At 35.5% G+C, this 21,857-nt stretch overlaps 4 protein-coding genes across 4 annotated transcripts; 3 read left to right on the top strand and 1 right to left on the bottom strand.

The window, feature by feature from the left end:
- Positions 1-649: 649 nt before the first annotated feature.
- On the top strand, positions 650-3,863 carry LOC114382055 (pollen receptor-like kinase 3). The gene is made up of 2 exons (XM_028341286.1): positions 650-2,150; positions 2,774-3,863. The coding sequence occupies exons 1-2, from the start codon at positions 902-904 to the stop codon at positions 3,343-3,345; spliced, it is 1,821 nt and encodes a 606-aa protein (XP_028197087.1). The 5' UTR covers positions 650-901; the 3' UTR covers positions 3,346-3,863.
- Positions 3,864-4,979: 1,116 nt separating this feature from the next.
- On the top strand, positions 4,980-8,097 carry LOC114381098 (ubiquinone biosynthesis protein COQ9-B, mitochondrial-like). Its single transcript, XM_028340284.1, has 6 exons — positions 4,980-5,360; positions 5,499-5,606; positions 6,572-6,733; positions 6,824-6,995; positions 7,472-7,545; positions 7,655-8,097. Exons 1-6 carry the CDS (start codon positions 5,037-5,039, stop codon positions 7,733-7,735), a joined length of 921 nt encoding a protein of 306 aa, XP_028196085.1. The 5' UTR covers positions 4,980-5,036; the 3' UTR covers positions 7,736-8,097.
- Positions 8,098-9,014: 917 nt separating this feature from the next.
- LOC114381995 lies at positions 9,015-10,136 on the top strand. The gene is made up of 2 exons (XM_028341224.1): positions 9,015-9,368; positions 9,431-10,136. The coding sequence occupies exons 1-2, from the start codon at positions 9,120-9,122 to the stop codon at positions 9,755-9,757; spliced, it is 576 nt and encodes a 191-aa protein (XP_028197025.1). The 5' UTR covers positions 9,015-9,119; the 3' UTR covers positions 9,758-10,136.
- A 2,447-nt stretch (positions 10,137-12,583) lies between these two features.
- Positions 12,584-18,077, bottom strand: LOC114381994 (inter alpha-trypsin inhibitor, heavy chain 4-like). The gene is made up of 13 exons (XM_028341223.1): positions 17,617-18,077; positions 17,319-17,471; positions 17,002-17,214; positions 16,814-16,903; positions 16,607-16,723; positions 16,226-16,495; positions 15,838-15,994; positions 15,569-15,646; positions 14,640-14,740; positions 13,944-14,114; positions 13,594-13,668; positions 13,375-13,482; positions 12,584-13,153 (listed from the first exon to the last, which is right to left on the bottom strand). Exons 1-13 carry the CDS (start codon positions 18,004-18,006, stop codon positions 12,812-12,814), a joined length of 2,265 nt encoding a protein of 754 aa, XP_028197024.1. The 5' UTR covers positions 18,007-18,077; the 3' UTR covers positions 12,584-12,811.
- Between the last annotated feature and the right edge of the window lie 3,780 nt (positions 18,078-21,857).

Below are 21,857 nucleotides of genomic sequence, written 5' to 3'. Positions count from 1 at the left end.
AATAATAACCATTTCAATCGATTGAAACCAAAACTCAACAAGTATACATGACCCCATACAAAATGAATGGATACAAAATTTGATAATTCTTAAGAAAATCAAGAAGAGAATGAAGAGGATGTTGGGAAGCAAGGACAAAGAATATCATACAATCTTGTTATACTTCATTGTTATGATTATCATAATCATCATTTATATATTTAATATATATATATATATAATTAAATACTTTTTATTTTTTTTACTTTTTTGTTTAAATTTTGTTTTCTAAGTTTTAAAAAGATCTTTAATTTATTCTTATATTTTTATTAAATCTTTTATTATATGACATCATAAAGTTGATGTAGCAAATTAATATTGTAATTGATATTGAATATATGTATCATAAATACATTTCAATATTTCAATATGTGAATAGTTTTTAATTTTTACTTTTTATAAACAATATACTAATAACATAAAAATAAGAATAATGTCAATAAAATTAAATATATATTTTGTTATTTATAAAATTAAAAAACATGAATGAGAGTAGAGTAGGGCTAGCGTACTAGTTTTTATATAGACATATGAGAGAAATAGGAATGCATGCATGGGTTGATCCCGAAATGGAGCTGACAGGGTCAACATTCCTGAAAAATGAATGGGAAGCATTTGAAGGAAACAGGTCCATGATTCCAATCCAATTGCTATTCTTAGAGTGGCATGGTAATTCTGGAAGCTCCACCACCATTCGCCAATAATCCATCTCTCAAACACGACAACCTAGCTACCTTTCCCATTCCCGTACTACGTACGCGGCCACCCCATATCCTAAAACACACACAATCAGAGAACCTCAATCTCTCCGAGCAGCGGTCCATTTCTCTCCCGGAACACCCATAAGATTTCCGGCACGGCGATGGCCGCTGTTCGCCTCCTTCTCCTCCTCCTCTTCCCTTTCTCCTCTCTCTCCCTTTCTGAAAACGAAGCCCTTCTCAACCTCAAGAAATCATTCTCTAACCCCGTAGCTCTCTCTTCCTGGGTTCCCAACCAGAACCCTTGCTCCTCCAGGTGGCTCGGCGTCATCTGCTTCAACAACATCATCAACAGCCTCCACCTCGTCGACCTCTCCCTCTCCGGCGCCATCGATGTCAACGCCCTCACCCAAATCCCCACTCTCCGCTCCATCAGCTTCGTCAACAACTCCTTCTCCGGCCCAATCCCTCCCTTCAACCAACTCGGGGCCCTCAAGTCCCTGTACTTAGCCCACAACCAGTTCTCCGGCCAAATCCCCTCCGATTTCTTCTCGCAATTAGCTTCCTTGAAAAAAATATGGATCTCAAACAACAAGTTCTCCGGCCCCATCCCGTCTTCCTTGACCAACCTCGGCTTCCTCACCGAGCTCCACCTCGAGAACAACGAGTTCTCCGGCCCGGTGCCGGAGCTCAAGCAAGACATAAAATCCTTGGACATGTCGAACAACAAGCTCCAGGGAGAAATCCCCGCCGCCATGTCGAGGTTCGAAGCGAAGTCCTTCGCCAACAACGAAGGACTATGCGGGAAGCCGCTGAATAATGAGTGCGAGGCCGGTGGTAGTTCAGAAGTAGGGTCGGGTTGGGGGATGAAGGTGGTTATTGTCCTCATTGTCGCTGTTGCTTTGGCTTTCATTTTTGCGTTGACGCGGTCGAAGCGTCGACACGACGATGATTTCAGCGTGATGAGCAGGGATCACGTGGACGAGGTGGTGCAAGTGCACGTGCCGAGCTCGAACCATAGCAGGGGGGCCTCCGAGGGGGGGAGCAAGAAGGAGTCTTCTTCGTCGAAGAAAGGGTCTTCGCGGGGCGGCATGGGTGACCTTGTGATGGTGAACGACGAGAAGGGCGTGTTTGGCTTGCCCGATTTGATGAAGGCTGCGGCGGAGGTTCTCGGGAATGGTGGGTTGGGTTCGGCCTACAAAGCTGCCATGAACAATGGCCTCTCTGTGGTGGTCAAGCGGATGCGCGAGATGAATAAAGTCAGCAGAGACATCTTTGACGCCGAGATGAGACGCTTTGGGAGACTCAGAAACCTTAACATCATTACGCCTCTCGCTTATCATTACCGCAAGGAGGAAAAGCTGTTTGTCACCGAATACATGCCCAAAGGAAGCTTGCTATACGTCTTGCATGGTACTTACCACACTAATCACCTTAGTATATATAATGTCTCCTTAATTATATAGAAACTTTCGCTTCTTTTGCGAGATAATGTTTGAATCATTGAAGACGCTCTTAGATGATATTTCAACCTTGAACATTAATTGGAGTAATTAACCAGAAACATGCATGGATAAAGAATTAACATCATTATCACTAACGTGTGAAATGGTTAGCAGCTTACCATCTTTCTTTCTAAAGTATGTGATCAGGAGTCCAATCCACAAATCTTACATATAAATCAAGTAGTGTAAGATAATCTAGTATTTATGGTCTCGACTAACGTCTATCTAATATGCACTCAAGTTTTTCAATTAATTGGATAAAATTAACAACAATATTTGATTACATGTTATTGATGAAGACCATAAACCATATAATAATTTTGAGCTAGAGGATACCCTTAGCACTCCCCAAAAAAAAGAACACCATTATCATGTTTGTCTTATTCAATCCGGTTTAGTTCGGAAAGCAGAAAATAGTTAATTCCCGTATGCTCTTTTTTATAAGTTACTCTCTTGTTTATTTTATGAAAATTATATGCATGCAATGCAAGGTAATATATAGTTAAGGTATGTGGTATAATGTTTTTTCAGGTGACAGAGGATCGAGTCATGCTGACCTGAACTGGCCAATCCGTTTGAATATCGTGAAGGGAATTGCGCGAGGGTTGAACTTTATTTATTCAGAATTTTCCAACGAAGACCTGCCACATGGAAACCTGAAATCCAGCAATGTTCTACTAACTGAAAATTACGAGCCTCTCCTAAGCGATTTCGCCTTTCATCCACTCATCAACCCCAACTACGCCATACAGACAATGTTTGCCTACAAAACACCCGATTACGTATCATACCAGCATGTTTCACAGAAGACCGACGTGTATTGCCTCGGAATCATCGTTCTTGAAATCATCACTGGGAAATTCCCCTCTCAGTATCACAGTAATGGCAAGGGTGGCACTGACGTAGTGCACTGGGTGTTCACTGCGATTTCTGAGAGAAGAGAAGCGGAATTGATTGATCCAGAGTTAATGAGCAATCACTCGAACTCCCTCAATCAAATGTTGCAACTTCTCCAAGTAGGGGCTGCTTGCACGGAGAGCAACCCCGATCAACGACTTAACATGAAGGAAGCCATTAGAAGGATAGAGGAGGTTCAGGTTTAAATATGTTGTGTCAATATGCTAGCTTAGTACAAAGTTGCTTTTGTAGGTGAGAATTGCAGTGCAGGCCTAGGAAAGATTGCTTTTAGCATCTTGATCCAACAATCACTTTGTGCATGAGAACCACACAGTCCACGGGGCTAAAGAGAATGATTCCGAGGGAGAAAGAAAGGCAGAGGGTGGCATGCTGTTTCAAGAACTTGATGTCATATATCTAAGTCCAAAAACTATGAAATAGAGCATAAATTGAGAGATGCTGAAGCTTGGAGTTTTGGACAATTTTTGGTCCTTCTGAAGAAGAGAGAAAAATGTCAAAGTCCAAGCTAATTTTGTTGGTGGGCGTGCCTCTTTCTGCTGATAGCAACCCTTGTGAATTGTGTGCAATTCGTATAAGATGAAACCATTTTTGAGACAGCATCGCCCAATTTTACTGCTGACAAGTTTGTACCCTGGGATTTTTCCACTTTTCCTTTTATTCCTATCAAATCCAAGGGATTTCTTTTGATTTCTCACTCCCTTCCCCTTTCCTTTTTATGTGCAGGTTTTTTTTCCCTTTAATTTTAAAGTTAGCTAATACAAGTTGCTATGAGAAATGCCTAATGTCCTATGTTATTTTACCTTCATTTTTGTTAGTTTGTTTTGGCATTTTTTTTAACATTAATTTAAGGTTATAGTTGATCAGCACTAGTGGTTAACCTAATTGAAAGCTTAAAAACTATTTATTTGCTAAAAGTTGATAAGTTAAAAGCTAACTTAATTGCTTTCTCAAACACTTAATTGAATGATAAAAAGTAACACTTTCTAATTGGACAATCATAATTTGTTTACAAAAATGGCATACGACGACCACGACCTTGTAGAATGTGGAGCATATCCAATAGTGATTATCTACGTATTTTAACTCAACTAGCTCCCATAACTCTGTAATTTCTAGGGGTGCATACAATTCATTTTTGTTTGATTTTAAAAGAAAAAAAAACCAAATCAATCAAAACCAATTGGTTAGATTTGATTTTGATTTTTTTCCAACAAACTTGAACTAAATTAACTTGATAAAAAAATGAGTTGTTTTTGTTCAAGTAATTGGGTTGGAATTGAAGCTTTTAAGAATCCTAATTAAAAAAATATGAAAATTTCATAAATATGTTATAAAAAAATACATAAAGTTATCATAAAAATTAAATACAGCCGTGAATTTAGAATACTATTTGTGCATGATGATTGCTTAAGCAAATACTATTGTCCAACAAAAAAGTCTTATTTAATGGAAAAAATGACATTTTTATACTAATATGTAAGAAGAAAATTGTTCAAGTGGTATAAAATTATAAAAAAATGTTATAGAATGTACAAGGAGTCATAAAATGGATAAAAATTCACATATAATATCTTAAGTATTTTTTATATTTTTAATTAAAAATAAAAATTAAGTTTGAAAAAGAGTCGATATTCTAAATTACTTATCTAAAAAAAACATCACAAAAAAAACACTTATTAATTACCATATTCAATTAGAGGTGTTGCATTGAGTAATTAGTTGGAAATGATGTTCTTAAGATTTATTATTCTGGGCGGATGGTCCAACACGTGGCAAAACATTTCTCTGCTACGTGGAACTTAAAACTACTTTCTCCTTAAAAAAACAGCACTCTCCTCGTAAGTCCTGCGTTTCCAGACCCAGTGGAAGTAGCGAAATGTATCGAACGGCGGCGAAGCGGTTGTTGTGCGGTGCAAGATACTACTATAATGGCAACGTTGGACTCCGATTCCGGCCTCCTCAGATATTTATACCCTCTTCTCGCTTTTCCACATCCGAGACTCAACCTTTACCCATTCCACACGCTACGGATCGTACCATTCCAGTCGTCGTCACCACCGAAACCGAAAACCCTAACTCTTCAGATTCGTCCGCTTCTTCTTCACCTTCATCTTCCTCAACAGCTGATGATGCCACAAAACCCAGGGCCAAGTATGAGGACCAACACACTCGCGTGCTTCAGGCCTCGCTCTCTTACGTCGTTCGTTCCCTCTTCCTCTTCTACTATATGTTGATGATTCAATTTCCGAAATTACAATCCACACGGTTGATTTTTTATTTATTTTTTTGCATGTGTAAATTCTATGATTGTAACAACAAGTAATTGTGTTATTTTCAGTTAAAGTTGGGGTGGACAGAAGCTGCGCTAGTTGCAGGAGCCAGGGATGTCGGTCTTTCGCCATCTATTGTTGGATCTTTTCCCAGGAAGGAAGCAGCACTGGTCGAGGTGCATTTTCTTCTCTTTCACATCTCAATCATTTTCACTGTCTTATCTGTCAATAGTTTTTTCTTGCAAGTTATTGTTTGGAGTTGGAGTAGATAATAGAGTAGTGATCTTTAAACCTTCATGTGTAGTCATTGAGGCTATTCTATAATAGTAGGACTGATCTTAGTTTGCTCCTGTATTATGAATTTCTTCATAATACAGGAGGAAAAAATAAAAAGAAGATAAAATGCATCTAACATTTGAAGAAGCTAAATGAAAAGAGCTTCTATAAAAGTCAAGGGCATAAATTGATTTTAGCTTATGCGAGAGAAGTTTAATTTATTTTTATCTTTTTATTTTCTTCTCCTATAAATGTTCATGGACAGAGCCATAAGTGAGGATTGCTACCGCTCGTGTTATGCTATGTCAGGTAGAATGTAGGATGGTACTCTGTCAGTTGCTTCACAATGTTCTACATTATGATGTAATTGCTATTTGCTATCAATTTATACTGTATTGCAATCACATTTTGAGTTTCCGTTATGTGGCAAGCCATCCTCTCTAATGTGATGTTTCACCAAAAGAAAGGGTGAATGCAATAATGAAAGGAGAAAAATGTTCTGTTTTTTTATATGAAATAAGTGACTCAGAACACTTGCTAAGTCAGATATCTTTTTTCCTCTCTGGCATTACGTGTGCGTATGCATGTGCACGGATTCTCACTAGCATCCTATCTTTCTAAGATGTGACCATTGGCGAGCTACAAATTCAGGAGTTGTTAATAATGTTTATCAATATTTTTGGGTTGCTTTATTCGGTTATAGGTTTCCAATGCATGAATTCTCTTCCACTTTTATATTATCTAGTATAATCTAGTGCAATCAGTTTAATGGGTTGCCATTATTTGGAATACTGTTTTCTTGTCGTGCTTATTAGTTTATATGAATTGACCATTTTTTTCTGTCATGTCATAAAACTTTTTTCAGTATTTCATGGATGGCTGCTTACAAAGACTTGCTGATAAAATTGACTCAGATGAGAGTTTACAAAATTTGACACCAAGTGACTGCATCTCTAAGCTTATCAGATTTCGTTTAGAAATGCAAGCTCCATATATATCAACATGGCCTCAAGCTCTTAGCATCCAGGTCTCTGCCCGTTCCCTTTTTCCTTGTTAGAGGCTTAGCTCTCTGAATTATAGACCTGAAAGAGTTTATTTGGAAATAATTTGTTTACAGGCACAACCTGTTAATGTTCCTACAAGTTTTAAGCAGAGGGCAGTGCTTGTGGATGAGATCTGGCATGCTGCTGGTGATAATGCCTCTGACATTGATTGGTATGCCAAGCGCACTATCCTTGGAGGAATATACTCAACAACTGAGATTTATATGCTGACAGATACCTCTCCTGGTTTGTTTTTCTTCCCCTCCCTTTTAAAGACACAAGCATTCATAGAATTTGCTCGATTCTCTCTCATCCATTCATCATTTCTAGTGCTTTTATGCCTTTCTTTTTTATGATGATCTTTCATTTGCGAGTCAACTTCTGGTTCTATGATTGTAGTGACCATGTTCTTTTGATCATGTTTTTTTTTGCTAATGCTTTGAAAATATTAACTGGATTCAATTTTCTGTTCTCTTTAAATCACTTTATCTTCTTGAATCAAGACTGTCCTATTTGCTTCCATGGCAATATATATGAGGATTAATTTGATAAACAATGGAATTTTTTCCCGTCCCATGGAATACTCCAGTACGTGTGTTATCTGTATAGTGAATAAAATGACATTTTGGGAAGAGACCCTGCTGCTTGTGGCTCAATGTGGTAAAGCCATAGCTTGTGAGGACTTTTTTAAATGCTTCCGTGGTTTGTTTTTTTTTTGGCAGATTTCCGTGATACATGGGCTTTCTTGGATGCTCGAGTTAAAGATGCCTTTGATTTAAAGAAAACCATTCAAGAGGTAATCCTTATGTTGTTACTGTGATTGGTTCGTCAAGTTTTTCATATTTCAATTATTTCGAAATATCATGCTTGGTGCATCCAGAATTCTCAGTCATCAAAATTTTCAGGCACAGTATTTGGCAGAAGCTGTCAGTACCGGGCTGGGAAACTCCTTTCAAGGGTTTGTCGGGAAAGTTTTCCAGAGATGAGTCGTGGTGGGAATTTATGCTGACAATGTTTCTCCGAGACATTGATTGTTACCTTGAAGGAGATGCTATATTATACACGCCTAGTAATTACTAGTTATCTTTCATTTATTTCAAATTTGCTGTCTTCGGCCCTTCACTCAAATTTGCTCTTTCATTTAATAATAATTTTAAGCTTGTAAATAATTCTATTGCCATTTTATTATGATACAAAAAACTAGCTCTTTTTTCCCTTCCCCCAAATAGCTTTTGTTTATTCATGTCTCTTACTCCTTGGTATATTGTAATTTCTCTCTTTTCAAAAGCGACGTGTTTGCTGAATTAAATATTTTTTTATAGAAAATTGTTGACTATAATCCTTGGTATATTCATTCATCTATTAAAATGATGTGGGGAGTACTTGTATTTTTTTAGATCCTCTTTGGTATTGGAAATTTTCCAGTAGAGAGGATACACTCTCTAGATATTAGGTTTGCTGTTGACTTTATATTACAAATCGAACAACGGTCTCTAACAAGAGTCACAACATTTGCTCATAATATTTATGACTAATAAGGCTATATCCAATTATCTATGGCAAATATGTCGATAAGTTAATAAAAAGTAGACTAAATCTTGAAGTTAGCTTTTTAAAATTACACGTTATAGTTCTTAATCTTTTACGAATTTTAGTTATTAAATCAATTTTTCAATGATCTGAAACAAAATTAGATTAGTCCCCTGAATTAATCTTTCAAACATCCAATTTATTATCAATTAGAGATTCTTTTTTATAGTCGCTATCAATTATTTTCTGAAATTATTAAATTGTTAAATATTTTATTTCTAGAAGTTGTCTTGTCTGCTAGTAATATGTAATTTAAAAAAAAAAAAACTAATATGGCAACGTTTTAATTTTTTAAGAAAATATATTGGTAACGAATTTTTATTGTATGCACGTAATTTGGACTTTGGAGAACAAATTTTAGAATTGATAAATGAATAAAAATTAAGAATGAATCCTTTAATGATAAAAACCAAAATATACTACATCAGTAATTAAAATATAAAAGCTGATGCCTAAAACGAATTTAAATGAGACAGGTATAAAAGTATTACTCCACCTGTTACTGTATAAACACTATGTTACCTAATTCATATTTGTCAGTTCTTTAAATTAAGAGTATTTATAGTTTATAAATAATTAGTATAAGAAAACATTGTAAATTAGATATTATAAAAAAAAAATATCATTTTAAATTTGAGATATTTAATTGGAAATGGAAAATAAGAGTGTTGGTGGGTGGGTGGATAGTGTTGGGTTTGGAATTTGATTCTTCACCTACCGCTGTTGTAGTTTGAAAATTATATAATGAAAATAAAAATCTAGAGTTTGTGAGGAAGGAAGATGAGTTTGAGGGCATCAGAGATAGCGAAGAAGTTGAATCTGCAACCTCACCCAGAAGGTGGGTTTTACGTGGAGACATTCCGAGACCATTCCGTCCAGCTTTCGACCTCTCAGCTCCCCCCCGAATACAAAGTGGATCGCCCTGTATCGACCTCCATCTATTTTCTCGTTCCTTCTGGGAGTGTGTCTCGCCTCCATCGCATACCCTGCGCCGAAACCTGGCATCATTACATCGGCGACCCTCTCACCGTATGTATATCTTCATCTCTCTCTTTCTTTTTTAACCTAATCTGATATGAATTGTATTGCAGGTAGTGGAATTGAATGAGAAAGATGGGAGCGTAAAATTCACTTGCCTTGGATCAGATCTGACTCAGAATCAGGTGCCGCAGTACACGGTGCCTCCCAACGTCTGGTTTGGCTCTTTTCCTACCAAGGACTTTACCTACTCTGCGGACGGGGTGTTCGGAAGTGCTGAAGCTGAAGCTAGAGATAGTGAGAGGAACTACACTCTTGTAGGATGCACTTGTGCCCCTGCGTTTCAGTACCAGGACTTCGAGCTCGCTAAGCCTTCTTATCTCCTCGCTCGTTTTCCCCAATTCCACCCTCTCGTCACTGCTCTCACATTCCCCGAGTGACTCACACTATCTATCTGTTCTGCTTTTCGGCTTTCTAATAATCATATAGACGCCTTCCTTCTATTTCTAATTAATGCCTCTTTCAACGCGAGAAATAAACATTACTATGTTGTTGTTGTTGTTGTTGTTGTTCTTTTCGACGGAAAACTTATCTTATTACTAGTTTTGATTTTAGGTATTGGTCCCTGCCTCTTTAGAGCGTTGAAATGTTTTACTTGTCAACTAGTATTCTGTTTCCTGTCTTAGCAGTAGTACTTATTCTTCCATTCACTTTCCTAATGAGATAATTATTGGGTAGGAATTTGTTTTAACCCAAATGGAGGATTGGAGATTGTAGATCATTTACTGCATCCAGAGTCATTAATTATTGAATCAGTTAGAAAGCTGATATGTGGACAATTTGCATCAAATATTTAACTTAATTCCTCTGCTATTTATAATTCTGCCAAGCGTGATTTTACTGGTGAAAAATTAAGGCAAGTATCTGGAAGAAAAGTGAAGCTGAGCTAGAGCCCCAACATTTTGAACTCTTAGGCAGTTCATTTGGCACTGAGACTCCCGGGCAAATGAAGGCAGCTCGTAGCTCTATGCTTCTGGTTCTTCAACTTCTTATTGTCCCAAGCATATGGTTATTTTATTTTATAGGACATGTGGGGTTTTTTATTTGTAGGATACCTACCTACCAATAATAATCTGTATGGGGTTGGTGGCATGTCATGCAAATTCTGTGTGTCTTGCAAATACTTGTATCATAGAATTAGTAATCTTAGTGAATACTAATCTAGATGCTTGTTTCTAAAGTTGTACAAATACTACTCGCTTGTTCAAGACAGCTATATATACAGGAAAACAGCCATGAAATAATCAAACGCAAAAGTGCAAAACATTATTATTTAGAAAATTTCGAGTCAACGGAGTTGTACATCATCAGATAATGAAATGCCAGAAGGAACAGCCAATGAACCCCAAAGAGGGGAGAAAAGAGTTTCTTTGAGCACAAACACCAAGCTCCAAGTTTCTAAGATTTTGGGATTTTCTTGACACATGTTCAACTTACTAAACACAGAAACAACAACACAACTTAACCGTGTAAGTGTAAACAACAATTTTAAAAGCAAAACTTAATTGATAGAACCGAAAATGCCGTGGTTATCTGGTTTCAAATTTTAACTGATCGCAATTATCATGCAGATTCTTATCACGGAAAAGAAAGGGGAAACGACGATCGAGCCTCACCGCACCACATGTGCATTTCCTTTCATTTTCTCATTCCTGTATCTTTCTTTTCACTTTTAACTGATAGGTTTGTCTTTCTACTTGTTCTATATGAGATGTGTTTTCTAGAGATGTATATAGGCATCATTATAAATTTCCTCTGCAAAGCATTTAATAGTTATATATAGCCAATCAGAATATGTTTTTGTTTGCTAATTCTTCTAACCACGACTCTTACACCAACGGATTGATATCAAGCTCCATTGAAACTTTTGATCAACAAACAGGCCAACAAAGTCATGTTTGCTTAAGCAGGACATTACTTTTCTCTTTTAGAAGCAAACAAAGATTATTAATGATATCAATCAACAAGAACGAAGCACAAGATAAAAAAATTCGGTGACGTGGAAGAGAGACATACAACAACGGGAGCGCAGTTCATTGTGACTGGATGAGTTCTAAAAAATCATTAGTATGGAAATCGGTGTGGGGTGCAGCTGTGTGGTCACTATGGAACCATCGTAACAAGTTGGTTTTCGGGGAGGGTGTGCTGGACTTTGAATCTGTGTGGAAATAATTAAATTTAGATCATGGGCTTGGCTCAATGCAAAGTGTGAGGAGTTCAAATGGTCATTCTCTGAATGGTATTCTAATCCATTCTATTGCATTTCAAACCTTTGAATGCATTTGGGGTATATTTGTGGTGTGGGTGATGGTTTTCGAAGGGTACGGGATGGCTGTTTTTGTGGTGTTTTCTGGAGGCTTAATTCCATAAGTGGTTGTTGGTATGAGGTGTTTGTTAGCAGGGTTAAGGTTGAAGAAAGTTTATAAGGATGTTTATATCTTTCTTTGTTCTTGGGCCATCCTCCCGTGGAGCATGAATCTTTTATCTGTGGAGTAATTCGGTGTGATATTGTTAGGGGTTGGTGAAGGGAGAAGTTTCTTATTGTTATGTTGTTATTTTATGCAAGTTACATGAGTTTTATTGGGGTTTTGGAGCTGCACACCATTCATCGGGCTGCACCGAATTTGTTAATTGCGGGGACCATCATCACGTATATACACATGGATGAAGGGGCTTTATGTGGGGTTCATGTAATTGCTACATGCTTACTTTACACTCATTTTATTTAAATATTTTGTTACCTCTGGCTACCATTTCTTGGTCTGGATCTTTACTTTGTATTACCTTCTACTGACTTTGGGGTACCACTGGTACCTCCCAGAAATTTTTTTTTAATCTATAACATATTCATTTTGCCGATTAAAAAAAAAAACAAAGAGATGTACGATTATTTTGTTTAAGAATCAGAAGAAAAAATGACTCGGCAAAAAGATAAAATGACCAAGCGATTTGTCAGTTATTCAATCATTTGTTGGATATTGATAGTATGCGATTAACCTTGACATGTTTTGCGTTGAATTAATAATCCTATTTTTAAAACTTCAGACCTCCGTATTCGTAAATATCGTTACTCCTAGTTAGTATGCATCTCTCCTGCAAGACACATGTCATATGTTTATTGACCAGGACCTCATCTATAACGTGATTACCCGGACCATGTATAATTTCTCCCGCGTTGTTAGTGTTTCTTTGACGGCAGATAAAACTTGGTTTTTGTATAGTTCACTTTCTTCTTTGTTAATACAATGGTATAATTTATCTATTGCGAGTTTAAACTTGCACGACTATCATCAGAAAAAAAAAAAAAAAAACTATACAATATAACTAAGGAAATCACCCCATTAAACACAATATACATTTCCAAAATGACAACACTACATGCAGTGATTTCTATATGCAGTAAAATACAACAATCATACAAAAAAATTGATATTTCAGCCTTCGTTTCCAGAACAGCATATATCTGAACAACATGAGATGCAGCCGAAGCATCCTAGACCAATGCAGAGTTGTGCCAATGCGGTTGCACATTGGTTGTTTATCCGGGTACAGCACTGGATGCAGCACATGCAACAGCAGTAACTGCACAAGGTTTCAAAACAATTTGTGGCTGCCTTGAAGATTTCGGGCACTTCAGGCAATTTCGATTCAAATCCTGGAGGAGTATTTTCAGCAGTTGCAGTTAAGTTGCCGAAGCCGATACCTAAATGTGGTAGTAAAATCATTCTCTGGCCTTGGACGGGTGCCTCGAATAGAGGATTGCTCTTTTTTGACGCCTGTTTGCAATGAATGAAAAAACTGATTAGAACAGTCTTTACGTGTGATTTTTTATCCATGTTTGATAAGAACTGTTCTCAGATATTTAAATGTTATATCACCATATAGCTAATTGCCGAAGGATTCAATGACAGAAAATACGTTTCCAGGTGAAAGAATTCTTTGATAAATGGTTTATTTATAAGACAACATCACAAAATCCTCAAATTTTGACACATACTTCTTTCGGTCCAGATGATTCCTTGACTTTCTTTAGATGATCAGTCTCATGTATCATCATTCGTGTATACTCAGACGTAAAGCCAGTCTGCAGGCTCAGTTTTGCAACCTGCCAATTTAATGGAGTGGCATGCGAAAATTTATTTAATAATAAAAAGAAACTGAAATTCACATGCACACATTGAGAAGAGTGATAGCATAGACCAGAGTATTAACAAACCTTTTGTTCTAGTTGTTTATTTTCCATGAGCCATGCTTGAGCAGTAAGATGCTCTATTTGATCTCTTGCAGAAATCTGTTAATAGAGAAAACAGAGCGATATAATGAATAATAATAATAAATGAAATGAAACAAAACTGTAAAAATTGTGGACATTTAATAAACCAGCATCATTAATCTAATCAAAAGACGCCAGGACCATGACTGCAAGAATAAGATGAAGCTAACATATTTATGTTTCTCAGGCATACCAAATAAAAATTAGAACCTCCTCGCTCAGAAATTGTAGTTATAATTTCATATACAAGAAAACTTGAATTTTAAGTATGCTAAAGTAGTAGAGTATTTTACCTTTTGCACAGGAATGTCCTTAGCATTTTGTATCTTCATATCTACTACAAAATTACTGAAATCAGCCAAGATACCTTTGACTTTAAGAGTTTTGGGAAAATTTCCCCTGTATCTTCCAGATAAAATCAATGGACCCTCTGATGAAAGATCGGGAATATGAGGAGGGTATACCTATAACAAATATTGCAGATAATCCCATAAGAAGGAGCCACAAGCACAATTCACCATAGCATTATCTACATGTCCAACTTCAGCATATAATAGTGTGCAACAGAAAATAAATGGTCATAAAGGACAAGAGATGCAGATTCACCATGGCATCACATCAATCTTCATTTTTTAATCATTGAATGTCACTCTAAAGTAGATATAATCAGAAAAAGGCATAATGAAAAGTGTAGATAAAAGCACAATTCACCAAAAACCACCCAAGGTATTAGGGAACTACAGTATTAAGAAGGATGGGAGGACAAGAATAAAAATGAAATGGAGCACAATGGCACATTTTATTGTGTGGAATGATCAATTCAAAGGCAGGGCTGTTGACGATGAACTGAAGGAAAAGAATCAAAATTTCAAATGAAAGAAAGTTTGTTACATGGCATATGTTTGGTAATGACCATGGGATAGAGTGAAAAATGGATAGCAAAATGTTTTTTTCCAATTCATTCAAGCAAGGTACTTTACAAATTTTACCTCAAGGTCATCAAGATCATCCAATGTGTCCATTTTGATATTTGCAAGAATGAGAGATGAAGCTTTGTCAAACAATGTCAGCATTCGAGGTTCAATCAAATCTGGCAATTCAAGAAAGAGGGGTCATTATCCAATTACTTTTTAATGCGGAAAGCGTTAACATCCCTCTCATAGTCATACTAGCCAAGTGAATCTAGTTTGGTTATATTTCAACAATCCCATTATATTCCAACCAAGGGTAATTGAGTCATTCAAACTTCAAGGTTAAAATGTAATTATGAAATCCTTCAGAGCCTAGTGATGTATTATTAAATAGTTTAGGGACCATGTTTGGAAATAATAAATATTGTAAACAATTATTAGATAACATTTCAATAAATATTACAACAAAAATGGTATTACACAACGCAATGAGAGTCGGTTAAAGACCAAATTCTTAGGAATATCATTCACCACAAGATCCCTCTTAACAATTTCCTCCAATGTCATTAGAACATCAATGTTTGGTGATGTTGATGGTCTCTCATGCAACCATTAATTTATAGCTAACAAAAAATTTATCGTGAATAATCTATGTTTGGTATATCAATAAATTTTACATTAGCTGCCAATGGCCTTAAACATCCATCTTCCTTTACCTAGGCTTTTAAATAAATGTTGTGAGTGTAAAATCAATACTCTCTCTCTTCCCTAAATTGCAGATAACTCAAAAGTTCATGCTAGAGTCAACAACCAGATGCCCCAAATAAAATGCCTAGACTATGCAACCAACCTTGTGTAATCATATTGCCTGGTAGGCACATATTTAGTGGCATGGTTTGTGGACCAAAATTTGTCTAACACACAACATCATTTAACTTAAAAAAAATATGAAAGATAAATAATCACAATGCTATGTATTTATTTTTTAAGTTAAATTCAGAACTTACCTACATCCAATGCAGCATCATATTGGCCCCTACCAATCATTGCAAGCATTCGCAAGAAATAATGATTGCAGAATGAACCTGGGGTTAAATGAGTTTAACAAAAGTGAGTGATAGATGAAGAATTTTCTACCAACTGTTAAAATGAATTAGATTAAACTAAGAGCAAGATCTTAAGCAGGTTTATTTAATAACTAAAAAGAATGTCACAATGTTTAAATTTATGACAAGTGGCAAGTTTTGATAAAGGCCCAAAATACTGAGAACCATACCAATGCCAAAAGTGTAAATTCGAGGGCATATTGACTCTCCATTGATCATTCGATTCTTTACCATAGCACAAATTTGTCTCTCATCTTCAACTGTTCCATCTGTAACTAGGAAAACTATTGGAACTGAACTTTGAATATTGGATAGCATCTCTATTGCCTGAGAATAAATGGCAACAAATAAATAAACCGCATTCTAGTCAATGATAGAGGGAAGAAAACAATTACAATGATAAAGTTGAAACAGAACTTGAGGAATGGGTTTTCCATGCATCAAACTGAGCAAAGATTGATTTATCTACTCAGTATCGCTTTGTACAATTTGGTTCTGTATTAACTAATGCTCAATAATATTTATATTAATTAATGAAAAGAAGCATTTTATAGGTACCGTGTTTAACGGATGTGAAATATTAGTACCACTCCCAGCAATAAAGTTCGTGTTAATCCACTCAGTGGCCCTTTCAACAGCATCCCCGGAAGCCAAATCCATCGCTTTGGAAAATAGATAAGTCTCTCCATTAAAGGCTAAAATATTAAATGAATCATCGTGATTAAGCTTAGAGAGAGCAGTCAATAGTGCATTCTTTGTGTCTTCAATTAGCTTTCCCCGCATACTACCACTGATGTCAATAATGAATATGATGTCCTTTTTGAATACCTACAAATTAAGTAATCCCAGAATACCAGAAGTAAGAATAAAAGGACACTCTAAAAAATATATATTAAACATGGCATGTACACCTACAAAGTTTACAGTTATAGTACAAACCTTGTGACTCTGAATATCTCCAGGAGAAAGATACATGTAGAACATCTCTCTTTCATCAAAATCTTGCACAGATGCAGATTCCAAAAGAACACCACCATTTATATGACTTGAAGAAACCTAAATATGCATACAGTGAACCAATAAGATACCCTTTCAAAATCTCATACTACAAAAAAAAAAAAAATGGCCATTACTCATGAGTCTTACAGCATATGAAAAGCTAAAATCGACTTTAGACCATGAGAGAACATCGGAATCATATAAGAAGCCCATACTCCCAGCATGACGCCTCACTTCCTGGACACAGCCACAATAAAACAGTCAATCAGGTATAAACTTACATCACAAGTAAAATTTCAACAGTGTTGCCACATAAAAACAAACTCAACACGAACCTTCAGTGGGTGGCTTATTGTCCTGCACAGAAGCTCAACTCCAGTAACAGCATCCACATTAATTTGTATCTTTTCTCTTTTAGATATTCTCTTCCCCGCAGGGTTAACAAAATCTGGAAAGGTAAACGGCACATTCAAAGAGAACTGGCCTTTGGAGTACACTATTTTCTGAGACCACCGAACTTTAATTGACAAATTGGAACCTCCATCAACCTACCACAAACCAGTTAGAATCCAATCAAAATCAGTACCACAACAAGAAAACTCAACCAAACTATTCAAGAAATCAAAAGCTACGTATTAAGCTATTCATTAACCTGCGGTATAGTTAAAGTAAATATATTCGGGATGAGAAACCCTCCGTTTTGAGGTGGCGCGGAATTTTGGCTCCCATTCTCATCTCCCATGACAACCAGTTGAGTAGAATATGATTTTCTAGAAACGCTGACCTCAACACCTAGAATTGAACCCTGTGAAATTAAATCTGCAACACATTAAAAGCATTACTCAAATTAAACAAAACAAAAACCTCCATGATTACTTCTAATAGAATTATTAATTACCACTATTAAATTTAAACGAAAGGAATCCTTCAAAAAGAAATTATATGCGTACCTGGTGGCTCACGGGAACAGCGATGCGGCAATCGCAGGAGCGGCTTCCCATGACGCAGTGGAGTCTCCAAGTGCCGGAGACTGTGACGAAAGCGGTTTCGTGGTAACAATCAGCTTCCATCTCAATCGCGTTCATCTGAAGCGGAATCAGCGCTGGAGGATCACACCTTCCGTACACGTGCGGTTGGTAGCTCGAGATGTCGGGGTTGTCCACGATCCCTGGATCGGAGATCACCGCGTAGACCATCGGCGCCGAGGGGAGGAACGCGGTGGCCGAGCGCGCCATCGGCGGCGGAGGCTTGGGCGGGGACACCGCCCTGTCCTTCACGAAGTATATGCGCTTGGAGAGCTTCAGCCCGTCGTCGACCGCTTTGGAGAAATCCACGGCCATCGCAGAGAGAAGAAAATAAAAAGTGCTTTGGAATGTGAAGACTGAAGAGTGGAGAATGGTGAATTTGCATTTTGGATTTATAAATAAGAAAGGAAAGGTGGGGGGTCAGTGTGGGGCCTCTTCAAGTACCCGTTGGAACTGCGTCTCTTGAAACGCGTTTTGATATCATGTCGGCAAGTGGAACGCTGATTCGGATTTCTTTTATTCGATTGATTAGTAACTTGCAAATTAGCTGCATTATAATCACAATAATGCTGGACTCTAAATTAATGCCATGCACTGTTGCATTCAATTTCCAAGTCGCTTCTAAATTGTTTTGCTTATCCATTAATAAATCTCCCTGCGCTGTCTTCACCGTTGCTATGGCCCTGCTAATCAAATTATTATGTCTTCGGACGGTGATCCCGGCGTAGTCAACTTGCCAGACTTTCCCATGTCAATATCCTGCATATTTTTTAAATTTAATTCAACTTGTTGCTTTTTTCCTTATATTATCATCATATTATCTAATCATCATTACTCAATTCATCACACATATTAAATTTGTGAACAAAAATTGAACTTGATCATTATATAACACATAATTGGAGAAGAACGAAAATTTTTAAGTGTAATTAAATCTCATATAAAATTTGTTTCATGGTTCATCCAAAAAATCTTAATTATCATGGTTATAAAAATAAAATCATCTGAGAGTTTATAATTATATATTATCAATGTAAATTTTTAGTTTTCTATAAATCTTGGATTAAGAATCTTAATTTTTCAAATTTGATATCTATTTAAAAAAAATTGTGAATGTTTTTTAAATAGTTTCTTACCAAAACTTTTTATAAAGTGAGGTAAAAATCTTACTTTTTCAAATTTAATGTATTTTTATGACAGTAAAAATATTATATTATTCTTATTACATTAAGATAAAAATATCATCTAACTTTTTAATTCTAAAAAAAAAATCTGTAAGTATTTCTAAAGATCAACCAAACAAATTGTATTCATTATAAAAAAAAAAACATGATTCTTAGGATTTCCAAACATCAAAATATTTCTCTCCTAACAAACGTGTCATTCTATTTTCCTTAAAAAAAACGTCATTACGATAAGTTTCTATTGATGAATCTCATATGAATTTCCAAATTATAGATAAATCTTAGATATATGAGCACTATCATGCGAATGCTATTATGACCGTGCTTTTGGGTATAAAAAAACTGGAATTGTGTTTAGCTAGAAATTAGCTATGCTATTGTTGGGATAGTTTATCGGCCTATAAAACATGAGCCATGCACAAGAGTGTGTTCTCCACCCTGGGAGAGCTGCTATATATTTTAAAACCAAGTTTATCGACCTTGATGACGAGACATTAAAGCATTATGAATCCCACGAATTTCTTGGCTATCAAGAGAGTTGTCTTTCTTCATATTTTGAAACCAAGTTCAAAGGAGGAAAAAAAAAGAATCATTATGAATTCTTTGAATTTCTATACCTGAAAAGTTAGTCATTGGCTTGAGCAACATGTAAATTGGGTATTCAGTATCAATGAAAAGATGCAATTAATCAAAAAGAGGAGAACTGGTTTAGAAGAAGCAATGACTACCTTTTCAGGTATAGAAATTCAAGGAATTCATAATGCTTTTATGTATCGTCATCAAGGTTCTCTATAATAGTTGCATTTAAAACATATAATAGTTCTCCCAATGTAGAGAACACACTTGTTGTACGTGACTCATTTTATAAGCGAGTAGATGTTGAAGCCGAGTGGAGCAGAGCACGATGAAGATGATGCACCTGTTATTGGGTTACGATGCTGGTTCGGGGTGCGAGGTGAAACTCGGATATAGATAAGATATTGTTTGCGCATAAGATAATATACTGTACGTGGATTTAAAACACAATAATGTACGCAAATAAAATAAGATATCACAAGTGATAAAGTGACAACACACATGTCAGTTGCGAATCCACTTGCTGGTTCATAAACTATATCGCAGCCAAGGGTGGATCCAGCATATTTTCTCAGTGGGGGCCAAGAAATAGTTGGTAACATTTTTTGATAAATTACCACTTTGTTCCTAAATATAAACTAATAACATTTTTTTGTGTGTGCGAATAAATCGGTAATAATTTAATCTTAATAGAACAAAAATTCTAATTTAGTTATTAAATATGTAAAAAGTATGATAATTATGTATTGTCGCTAAGTTTTGTGAAATTATTTTATAATTAAGATGTAATGTTCAAACAATATTTTGATGTTAAATTATATTTTTCAATGACCAATTTGATATTAAGTGGATATAAAACATAATTGTTACACATTTTATTTGTTTGTGGACTAAAACTGATTTTCTTTGTTTCAAAGACTAAATTATCATTACTTTACACATTTAAAAAGACCAAAATAATCATTTATTTGATTTTTTCACAAAATAAAAATAACACATGCTTTAAAAAAATATAATGTCATGAGAGAAAATCCAAATACTAAAAAAAACTAAATAGTATAAAATAGTAAAATTAGTAACAATTTTTTTAATTTCTTATATTTATTTTGCATTCATTTTAAGAAAAAAAATATCTTATGAGGACCATACCTATTTTTTATGGGAACAAAATTTTCTTTTATTATCCATATACAAATAAAAAAATAATTTGTGTGGGCAATTACCCCCACACATAATTATCCATATACATACTCATGTCATACAACGTTCATCAAAACAGACTTATATATGATAAATAGCATCAATTTATAGCCTACCAGTAATTGTCTTCTGGTTGGATTCATTTCTGAACTCCAACACTTATAATAAGCTCACTTGTATTTAAGAACATCCCACTTGATGAAAATAAAATCTTCCTAAAAACAAAAACAAATTAAAATAAATATACAAATAATCACAAATTAAAATAAATAAATAATTTAAATAAGCAAATTAGCATTTAGTTTCGCATAGTTCTATAAATTCGGACATCTTTGTTTTCTGGTTTAGACTAGAAAAGTGATCAAACATCCACCAAAACTTAATATACGAATCCATTCCTGCCAATTGCAAAGGAAAACAATATCAATACAATAAAATGGGATTTCAAATTTAATGAGGGAAATATTAAAGGAGAGAAAGAGAAAGAATTGCCATCATTATTGGCTTTATCAAAATAGAGAAGCCAGTCGAGGAGATTAAAAAAAAAAAAGACAGCTAAATTAACCATTTTTCAAGGGGAAATTGAAAAAGAAAAAATCAGATTGATGTCAACCAATACCAAAAAGAGAAGAAAAAAACAAAATCCTTTCTTTATGATCCCCTATCAATAAAAATGAGAGAAAAAAAAACCAATACCGTAAAAGATTGCACCTTTGAGTTTCGAGAACAACAACAAAGTATCAACTGAGTTTCGGGGAACATGGTTACGGCCTTTAGAGAAAGCGGGAGAGAGTTAGAGTAACTGAAAAAGATGAAATCTTGCGCAATGTATATGCTCGGTAAAAAATGCACCTTTGAGTTAAGAGAAAACGAGAAGAAAAACAAGTTAGAGACATACTACTCATTCTAAGCATTGTCTACTATTTGATTAAAAACTAAAATTGAGTAAAATTTATTAAATAAAAAATGAGACCACAACATAAAACATTTCTTTATTTCAGTCAATAATAAAAAAAATTGTATCTAAAAAACATGTTAGACAATATGTTACTAAAATTTCTTAAAAATTAATACAAAGTTTTTAAATTGTTTCTTTTTTTTCGCTGTTGAGTTGGATGTGCTAACAAGCCCAACCGCATCCCGCGAAGGAAACATTAAGCAACACTATCAGCTAAGTTCAAGGATTAGGGGTAGTATATATATCAT

This window comes from Glycine soja, chromosome 13, assembly GCF_004193775.1.
Source record: "Glycine soja cultivar W05 chromosome 13, ASM419377v2, whole genome shotgun sequence".
Lineage (NCBI taxonomy): Eukaryota > Viridiplantae > Streptophyta > Magnoliopsida > Fabales > Fabaceae > Glycine > Glycine soja.
Note: the sequence above shows the minus strand (reverse complement) of the source record. Positions and strands in the feature narration are given on the sequence as shown.

Coding starts and splice junctions, on each gene's coding strand:
- LOC114381995 (XM_028341224.1), top strand. CDS start 9,120: ATGAGTTTGAGGGCATCAGAGATAGCGAAGAAGTTGAATCTGCAACCT. Junction 9,369..9,430: donor ACATCGGCGACCCTCTCACC/GTATGTATATCT, acceptor ATTGTATTGCAG/GTAGTGGAATTGAATGAGAA.
- LOC114382055 (XM_028341286.1), top strand. CDS start 902: ATGGCCGCTGTTCGCCTCCTTCTCCTCCTCCTCTTCCCTTTCTCCTCT. Junction 2,151..2,773: donor CTTGCTATACGTCTTGCATG/GTACTTACCACA, acceptor ATGTTTTTTCAG/GTGACAGAGGATCGAGTCAT.
- LOC114381994 (XM_028341223.1), bottom strand. CDS start 18,006: ATGGCCGTGGATTTCTCCAAAGCGGTCGACGACGGGCTGAAGCTCTCC. Junction 17,215..17,318: donor TTACTTTAACTATACCGCAG/GTTAATGAATAG, acceptor GGTTTGTGGTAG/GTTGATGGAGGTTCCAATTT. Junction 15,995..16,225: donor TTTCACATCCGTTAAACACG/GTACCTATAAAA, acceptor ATTTATTCTCAG/GCAATAGAGATGCTATCCAA.
- LOC114381098 (XM_028340284.1), top strand. CDS start 5,037: ATGTATCGAACGGCGGCGAAGCGGTTGTTGTGCGGTGCAAGATACTAC. Junction 6,996..7,471: donor GCTGACAGATACCTCTCCTG/GTTTGTTTTTCT, acceptor TTTTTTTGGCAG/ATTTCCGTGATACATGGGCT. Junction 7,546..7,654: donor TAAAGAAAACCATTCAAGAG/GTAATCCTTATG, acceptor CAAAATTTTCAG/GCACAGTATTTGGCAGAAGC.